We start from the raw sequence: 10012 nt of genomic DNA, 5'->3' as shown, positions 1-10012 counted from the left end.
CTGCCATTCAGCTTAAAAAAAAAAAGTCATTTCAAAACAGACGTGACACTGGCACATACAGTATGCTTACGGAAATGCAGCCAGCGTACATAATGAAGATGACAACTGCAGAGGTGAATAATTGTAATATGACCTGGGATTACATCAGCTGCATGCAGATCAACACAAATTGAATACGAGTGACATTATGAACAAACATGAATAATGTACTAACTACCAATACAGTTTACCAAAAGACCAGAGTGTGTTAAGCACTTTATTAAAGCACTCTCACACAGAGTTTGTTAGTTTGTCACGACGAAGAAAAAAAATAATGAATTACTGTTGCCCAACCAGACGTAAGGCAGAGAGGCCCTACAACAAGCCAAGGTGGCTACAGTGAAAGCCTGCGGGAGAAAACTCTTCAATGTTTTGAAATTAGCTCCTTTTGTGTTTATATAGTTTAATAAAACAGATTTAATACACGAGTCAAACTCATTTGCTACAGTAATCTCAGTACAGTGACTGTACAATAAGAATATTTCTCTCTCTTTGCATGTTTCACCTTGTTTGGGCTGTAGTAAAGTCCTCACTTACTATAATTCGACCGAATGTTTTATCTTTTTCCATAAAATTTAAAATATGGTATTTTTTTATTTATTCAGAAAGTATATAAGGCAGCAGAGTTTGCTATCAGGTAACATGCGATGATAAAACTGATGTAAAAACAAATCAGTAGATCCACTGTTACAAGATACTTCTGTGATGGATTTACAAAGGTAGCAATGTTATGTGCTCCATGTCTGACAGGGGCTTCTGTGTTAAATGGGCTATATTAGACCTGTTGATGTAAACCCACTCAAAAAAAGCTGAGACTGGACTGCATATAAGATCAAAATATACTGTGGTCGGTCCATTTGCTTTCACACCAAGAACAAACCACATCAGAGTCCATTTGGAAGTGGACTGAAAGCCTCAGGTGGTCTTGGTCTGATCAGTACCAAGGTTTTAGTTTTCACAGGGGGCCAAACAAATTAATATAAATCTGCACCAATGTTTTATGGAACTGACCAGGTACGTTGTGAAAGGAATTTTAGTTGCGTAAACGTTACATGTTGTGAAAGAACTTTGACAAGAAAATGCACATTAAATACATTGATGAATTAATTGGACAAGAATATAGATTTAAAGGGATTACAAATAGGAAATAATTGGATTTGTTTCAAACATTTGAAATAACTAACGGTGTAGAAATAACTGATCAGGTTCAGTCACTGAATGGTGGCCTTATTCAGTTGAAATTCATTCAAAGCAGTAGTTGGACTCTTGGATTCTTGAGTTAGGCAGTATTTTAGGATAAATTACATTACAGCAAAAACATCCAATGTAACTCATGACTTTCCCCTTGTCTCCAATATACAGGTGAGGACATGCCTTGTAAATTTATGCTTACCTTTGCCAGAAATAACATAAGGCTCTACTGACGGTGTGAACATAATGATTTTTTTGAGCTTCTTTTTCTTGACATCCCCTTTGTAAAGCCCTCAAAGCTTGATCATTAAAGTTGTATCGTCAGAGTTGGGACTGTTTGTACTTTTAAAAAGAAAATCAAAGTAGTTGTGCCCTGATCCAGTACCAACAAGATGCCAAGATTAGATGTTGATGCCATGATGGAAGTTGTATTTACAATGACATAAAATACACAAAGGCTGTTATGTATCCCGATGGTAGTCCTGTGACAACACATCCAACATCCACAAACAATTTTAGTGTGTGTGGCACAACTGGAAGTCGTCAGGCTCCCATAAACTAGCTGAGTGATAATAACGATTTGGATAATATCACAGTGTTAACGTCTCCATATACATGTCTACGATGCTAATTAGAAATCTCCATTGTATAATTTCAACATAAAGAAATATGCCTTTATTTATTAAACTGACAGAGACTATTAACGGAGGTTGGTCATGATAAATGCAACTGGTGGTACAGGTAGGCAGGCGGCCAAGCTGCGGAAGATGACGAGCACCTGTGGGGATACAGGGAAAATGCCTCTGCCCCGGGGGTTCAGAGCACAGATGGAGATGTGATGCTGGGGTTTGAACTAAAATTACCACGTTTGTGAGCTTGGGTGCTTGTTGCTAGCAGCTTCAGAATGCAAACTTCTGAAGACCTTTCCAAATGGTGGAAAAGGTTTGTGTTTCCCATCTCTGTGGGCACAGTTCTCTTAGATATATTGCAACAGACATCTGCCGTTTATTCAGCTTTTGAAAGCTCACCCTTTTTCCAAATCTCACACAATTTCCTCATCTTGTGGGGACGTCTGGGGTTATGCTTACTGACATGCGTGCTTGGGTGATCCAAAGTGGACGGCTCCAGGTAACTCACTAAATGCATTAAGGGTGCATTGAGATCTGATCTGCCCAATACCACATTCAGAGGTAGTCTTGGGCCCATATGATCACAATCTCTCAGCAGTGTGAACGCAAATGTGTCCAGGGCCATATTGAAGGAGCAATAGATATAATATCAAAGCCAAAAAAGAACAAAGTGTGTGTGATTCTACCAAATTAGCAGACCTGTAAATTAAGAAAGGTTTACTTCTCTCATCTAGGTTTAGTTATGTTTTTCTTTTTGTTTACCTTGTCTGTAATTTCTGACACACATCAGACCTACAGCTGTGTGCGCAGCTCATTTATCCACTGCAGTGCAAAGCCCGACCCTCTTGAACCTGCTGGAATGATTAACCTGAGCCTAAACTGGCATTATCAGATAACGCCTGATGGTTCAGATCGTGAATTACAAACTTTAGTGTTCAGAAATGTACAAATGTAAATTAAAAAAAAGTACTCCAAATGGTGGTGCATTAAAAGGAGGCTTCAGTGAAAAAGGATGTCTCATTTTGTTAAATATTTGTTGCTTTGACTCTTCTGTTCTCACATTTCTGTATATGATCATGTTTATTTACTTGTTTATTTATGTGATATGTGTTTATTTGCATAGAGAGCAAATAAACACATATCACAAGTGAGAGTTGATCTGAAGTGGTCACTTGAGATGCACAGGAATTATCCTGCCAGGTGTGAACAGCCATGCTTGGAGCTGTCCACTTGTGATCAGATCACACAGATGTTGATGCCAGGCCTGTACAGGTTACGACTCTTCTCTCATTTGCTCATTTACATTTTTGCTACAATGTGTGTGTCTTTTTCCTTCCTTAAAAACCCTGTTGCTGTAGTTTGATCGGGTGGTTGTGCAGAAGAGTTCTGATCTAAATGCAGAACTGACATGTATCATAAATTACTCATCAGTTATCATTGTTAATGAGGGTTTTTCTTTTTTGTAACGATTATTAAGATTGTTTTATTTCCCACTCTTACCACTAGACCCATAAGCACTTAAAACAAAGGAGAATGTATTTATTTTGGTTAGTTTCTACATAAAGGTGAAGCACTTACTTATGCTCCATTTTTCTATTTGCAAAGACCAATTTTTCTAACTTTTTCAACCGCAAGACAACCCACCCCTGAGCATGGTATCCCTGCCATTAACATGTATTTTTGTGTGAATTTATTGGTCTATTGATGAAACTGATGAAACGGTAATGCATTTCATAATTATTATCAATAAAGTACTTTAATGCCAAATATTCTCTGGTTACAGTTTCTCAGATGGGATTTGCTGCCTTTCTGTTTTATACCATGGTAAAATGTACTGCATTATCGCCCGACTATCAACTGCAACCGTCTTAAATACACCTCGTCCATCTGATAGTTCAACACAAAACTTTGGAGGAGATCAAATTAACCTTAAGGCCTGATGATGCTCTGATTTTTTTTTTCTAATTTCTTTTAATTATAGATTTAATGTTTAAAAATAGTTTGCAGTCTGTTTAAGCAAAACTTTATGGAAAGTTGGAAATTCATTTTCAATTTTGCACTTTTGATGCTTTGCAGTTTTTTAAATATCTGTGAAAATTCATTGTAGTTGTAGTTGATGAAAATCCTTAATGCTGACCTATTCAACTCGTGGCTCATGGGCCGAATATGTTACTATGGCCCGCAAGACGCTGCCTGCAAATCAGGCTAAACCACAGACATATAAGGGTAAAAAAGGAGTGTGCATCTTGAGGCATAGACGATCAATGTGTGTAACCTTGATGACAGGATAGCATGGGCACAGGGAGGATCAGGACTGCACTTGCTCCACTCCTTCCATTTGTTCAGTTGCCTCACGTTGCTCTCTGGGCTCGTGAATCACAGAGAAACTCATTGTAGCTAAGCTAATGACAAGCCTCAAAATGTCTCTCTTGAAGCTAAAGAGACATCTAATTTATTGGGAAAATTGACAACTCCAGAGCGATTGGACTGCAAGTGATAGATTACTGTATTAACTGCTGTCAGGAAATTATTATAATGATACCCTTAAAGTAAAAGAAAAAGGATGCAAGTGACTAGTTTATTCCATCTAGTAATAATTTTACATTCAAATTATACTGTAAAGGGTATTTGTGGGCATTCATTGATAAAGAATTCTGTTGGGCCATGAGCCCCCAGTGATTTTCCTATTTGGCCCAGTTGCTACTGAAGCCCTGCGTTAATGGATGGTTAATCTTTAGACATGCCCTTTATTTAGAATGCTTGGAAATAACTACCAGAGGGTGGAAGTAGCACTCAGAACAATTAAACTGGTCATCTGGAGGTGCACAAGTTCAGTATAAAGCACATGTTCCTTAAAGTTTCACAGTTCATGCAGTTGCCATAACAACACACAGCTAATTTGAACATAATGAACTCTTGGCATCTATTCAAACTCACTCACAGATTGCTAAGTCACACTGAACTAACACAATTAATGACATATGTAACGGGACTGATGAGTCTTCCAACTCACATCCAAAAATAAACCTTTAACAGAGAGGAAAAAAACAACTTGCGTCAATTTTCAAAACTCTGCAATGCACAAAAAGCAATTCTTTCAACAGTTTGTCAAAGAAAAGGTGGATGTAATGAATCAGAAATAAGATTTCCACAAACTAAGTATTAGTCACGGCATTTTCACATTGCTGACTTGATTACACTCTCTATATGCATGTTTTTGGTTTGCCTGTCTACATGTGGGGTGGACAGGGTTGACATGAACTGTCCTAGTCCCTCCCACTGGGTCTGGCATTCAGGTACAGCTCCCTCCCTCCTTGTATAAAACCTCTCATGTTAACAGTGTAAACTTCAGACTTCAACCCACTGTAAACACACTTGGATGTGCACCATAAATTCTGTACATCAAGCCACAAGCTAGGCAAGGTAAGTGACTTTATCTATACCCTCAAATTTAAGTTTTTCTCTTTTCTTTTTGTTAAGATAAAAGAATTGCTTAGGTATGACAGAATGTAAATGTATAGTCTATCAATTTTGGAAGACACTGTGAAGAACAAAAAGTAAATATTTGTATTCACTGATATTGCATGTACTGACATATGGATGGTTTTTCATTAATACTCATTTTGCAATTAACAAATCAGCACACTCTGTTTTTTTTCACCAGGCATCGATGCAGCTGCAAAAGCTATTCAATTGCAATTTTGTCTCATTAATTAAACAGTTGTGACAAACAAGGAGACCTGACCACCTCAATACCATTTTTGTATTTTCACCATCCACAGCTCTCAGCCAAAATGAGATTAGGCCTGCACACTGTCATCTGCTGCTGTATTTTTACCACAGTCCTGCCACTGGTAAAAGGTGCCACAGGAGACCCCAACAGCAGCCTGAAAAGGTGAGCTGCCTGGTAAACAAGCACTGAGAACATTGTGTTCATTCTCTTGTTTTCTTTTTTTTTTTTTTCATTAAAGCCACTCAAAAGCCCAAAAGACATTCATGTCTGGCAATGTGTGTTTATAAATGAATACAAATGAAGAGAATATCTGAGTAAAGATTGGATAATTTCAGTTTTGCTATAGCTCTACGAATTTGATTCCATTCCAGTGTTACTGTGACCTTGAAAGTGTTATCAGCTCCTGCTCTCACAACCTCCTCTGTTGTCTGTGGCAGGTTTAGATTGAAGGTAGACCTGCGGAACAGCTCAGTGACAGCCAATGAACAATTCCCAGATCTCCATTTTGGACCAAAGCAGGGCGGGCATGAAAAAGTGCTCTCACCTCCATCAAGGTAACCAAAAAAATTGCACTTGAGTCCTAATTTATAGCTGACAGTGCAGAACAATGCACAAGAACTTCAGGTAAAGAGAATAGAAAGAAATTGGAATCAGTAGCAGCAGTTGTATGGTGTGCCTCCTAATAACTTAGAACCCCTGAGGTCCTGTGTTATTTAAGTACATAAAAGCACTGCTAAAGCTGCCTAAATGTACACAATGTCAGAAAATATATTTTCAAAAAGGTGGGTAATTGAAGGATGGATGACCCATCCTCGACTGAGGATTAAGAAATTTACATGAATCTAGATATGTAAACAATCTTGATTTAAATGCTGTCAACATATTATGTGTTGCCATGTCTGATTTAACAACCCCGGAAAACAGTAAATCATAAATATTTTCCATTTTCAGCTTTGAACTAAATAGAAGACCCAAAAGGACACCGTCATCCGGCTGCGCCCTGGTCACATGTTTGTATCATGAACTAGTCGACCGACTGCTCCACATGAACAACCACCAGGCAAAAGAGCACGCCCCTGAGAAGAAGATGGGATTGAATGGCTACGGACGCAGACGCCGACGCTCATTCCTGGATGTCACTCAGATTGCCCTCCAGACAGGGAGACAAAGATGGAGCACTGAAGCTGGTCGGCAAGTTTAAAACAGGCATGAAAAGGCAAAGGAGAGTCCTTGTTGGGGTTCTCAGAAGATGAAGATAAGTCCCCTCAGAAGTTGTATTCCACAAATGTATTACTAGATATAGTGAAAGAACGGCTGCCACATCTGTACAGCCCGTCAAAGGAGGCCCAAATTGCTCTGCATGAAAGTGAGATTAAATAATACATAGAGACGTTTGTGTGCACATGCTGGTTTCAGGGTTTCTGAGCAAGCGTGTGATTTAATAATTAATTCAAGTCAGACCTGTGGGACTTGACAAGAATGTCTGTCTCTTCCCCAGCTTCCAAAGTCAGCTTGGCAGCTAAGACAGGAGACAACTCCAAAGGATTTTCTCTAAAACACCCGTGAGCTGAGGAAGAACGGATTCAACATCAAGGGAGCCTTTTTCTACCAGAAGAAACTGACATTACTGGACCCCAAACTGCCAAATACAGGATTCTCACACAAGCAAGCTGAATGTGGTGAACTGCTCATTCAGTGCAATCTATACAATATGTTATAGGCCTAAATATAGTTAAAACATATAATTGCCAGCTTGTATTTAAAAATATATAAAGCTATCTTATGTTTAAACAATGACACATATTAAACATTTATTTTTATGTTAACTTCAATGAAGTGTTTGATGCATCTAAACTGTGTAAATAATATTTTTTGTCCTGTAATTTTTGTATGTGCATTAAGTATAAATAACATTATTGTGTTGATTATGGTTTTTTTGGAACTCAATCATATTAGAGATGTGTCACAGACATTCTTTAGGATGCTGAAAGTCAGGCAAAGCAGATCAAAAGCAAATGGGTCATGTTGTTTGAGTCTGGACTCTGTTGTTTTGTGATGTAGAGCCTTTTCCTGTTGTGATGAGCTGATAAGTGTTGTGCTGCCATCTAGCTTTACAGTAGGTGACATGAAACACACATAGGTTGTGCCATTTAATAATCAAAGCATTTTGGTAATGTTAAATGTTTCATCTTGAAAGGCTTGGTTTTGATGTTTGCCTGTTTCAATATTTGAACGTAATAAATCGCGATTTACTTACAATTCAGTTGAAATTACTTGAAATGGCATTACTTCACCGGATTTATGTCTTGTGGCAAATGGCAGGAATTGTAATGATTTTCAGCTGCTTGTGATGACTTTGTTTCAGAAATAAATGATGAATGAAAAAAACAAATTAACTTAAAGAAACATTTGTTGTTTGGAGAGGCATTTGTGTGTGATTGTTGCGAGGCTCTTAAGCAACACAGTGCATTGGCCTTGCCATTTTATGATGGTCTGTCTAGTTTAATATGATTAAATTCTGAGCTACATTAAGTCCAAAATATGTGACCCACATGTGACATTCCATTCTAAAAATAACACTTTATCAGCTGCACTGTCTCTGAAAAACACACGGACTAAAATTAAATTTGTTTTTCTTGCGTCAACATGTTCCTAGAATTGTGTAATCCCAAAAGTTCAGCAAAATTAATGTGTTGGCAAAGACACCCCAAATTTTGCTTAATTGAGAAAAAGGAGCAGAGTGTTTCTCTGCACATCACCCTTATAATGGAATTTCACCTCCATTTTCAATCAATCAATCAATCAATCAATCAATCAAAATGTATTTGTCTAGCCCAAATTTAAAACACAACAAAGGTTGCCCAAAGTGCTGCACATAGACAAACAGTCATGCATTTGAAAAGACAGGATTAATAAGAATAAGTAAAATCAAGACAAACTAACACAAATCACACAAAAGTACCAAGTATAGATTGAAGCAGATAGGCCAGTGAAAATAAACAACTTTTGAACATTGGTAAAGTAGATGACAACCTAATATGAAGGGGAAGGTTGTTCCAGAGCTTCGGAGCAGCAACAGAGAAGGCACGGTCGGCCCGGGTTGTCATTTTTGTTCTGGGAACAACAAAAAATTGTTGGTCGTGAGACCTGAGTGAGCAGTGTATATGTCAGCTGATAAGTACCAAGAAACTGCAAAGCAGAAATTAGTAAATTTGGAAACAGAGTCACCATTATACAGTTTGTCCACCAGAGAGCAGTGACAGGTCAGCCATTCAACTGAAAAATGTACAGCTGAGTAGCTATCTATATCTTATAATAATTATAAAATGATTTGTTCATGTTAAGAGTTTGTCTTTAAAAAAATACTGCTAGCGAATACATGCTTACCATACATTTTCAACTCTTGTCTTATAATTACAACTGAAAGGGTGAGATTTTTTTTCCCCACTTGTCTGCTGTAACATCTGCATGACACTGATATCACAGAGGAATCCCTGCTGTGATTTATATGGCAATGCTTTGCTTTGAAATCAGCACATGAACAATGACGTACACCTAAGCAGTAAATCTTAAACTGATCACATCACAGTGTAATACAAATGTTTCTTTTTGTGCCTTCATTCGACAGCCAGCGGAAAGCAAAGGTCAACGTTGGGGCTACAGACTGCATGTATATAATGCTTTTACTAAAAGGCCACAACTTTTTTCTGCAGATGCAATTAGTCTCTTAAGCTAAATTTTAATTGATCAATGTCTCAAAAATACCATATAAAATGTTACTAATGTTAAATCTTCAAGAAATATTGTGGTGAAAAATTAGGAGGTTTATAGAATGGAAATTCAGCTCCAGCCATCCAGGGACAATGAGTTGGTCCTTATGGAAAATGTTCCTTTGTTCTCACAGGTATGAATGTCTGAGATAGGCTTTACCATCTTAAAAATACAGTTTCATTTACACTTGGTAACTTTGCCAAAGTTATTAATCACAATTTTTTTTGTCACTGCTTCAGCATTTACATTTTTATTTGAAATTCAAACACTTCGTCAAACATTGGGAAAACAATATTTTAACCGTGCTGACTAATTTACAGTCTACGAGTACATCACACCATTTGAATCCATAGGTTGACCCTATTACTGCCCTACTAACTACAATGAATCATCACTGATGTAGGGGTCATCTGGGGTTGTATTCATAAAGCATCCTAGTATTAAGAATTACATCAAGGGGCAAAAAAATATAAGAACGAATTATGACATTTTCTAAGAATTTCCCCTTAAAGTTAGGAGTAGATCCTTGTAAAGATAAAAGTTATTCACAAAGCATCTTAGCCCTTGAGAAAGCTCCTAAGGTGAAAAATGTTTGGGAGCAGATAGGAGGACTTTTAAGAGGCTTAAGAATTTCTTAACCAGTGGAGAA

At 37.6% G+C, this 10012-nt stretch overlaps 1 protein-coding gene across 1 annotated transcript; it reads left to right on the top strand.

Moving 5' to 3' along the window:
• Positions 1-5653: 5653 nt before the first annotated feature.
• Positions 5654-7967, top strand: admb (adrenomedullin b). The gene is made up of 3 exons (XM_069163022.1): positions 5654-5754; positions 6030-6146; positions 6544-7967. The coding sequence occupies exons 1-3, from the start codon at positions 5654-5656 to the stop codon at positions 6791-6793; spliced, it is 468 nt and encodes a 155-aa protein (XP_069019123.1). The 3' UTR covers positions 6794-7967.
• Positions 7968-10012: the final 2045 nt, after the last annotated feature.

This window comes from Embiotoca jacksoni, unplaced genomic scaffold, assembly GCF_022577435.1.
Source record: "Embiotoca jacksoni isolate LCO1_2020_lvr unplaced genomic scaffold, fEmbJac1.0.p SCAF_3, whole genome shotgun sequence".
Taxonomy (NCBI): domain Eukaryota; kingdom Metazoa; phylum Chordata; class Actinopteri; family Embiotocidae; genus Embiotoca; species Embiotoca jacksoni.
Note: the sequence above shows the minus strand (reverse complement) of the source record. Positions and strands in the feature narration are given on the sequence as shown.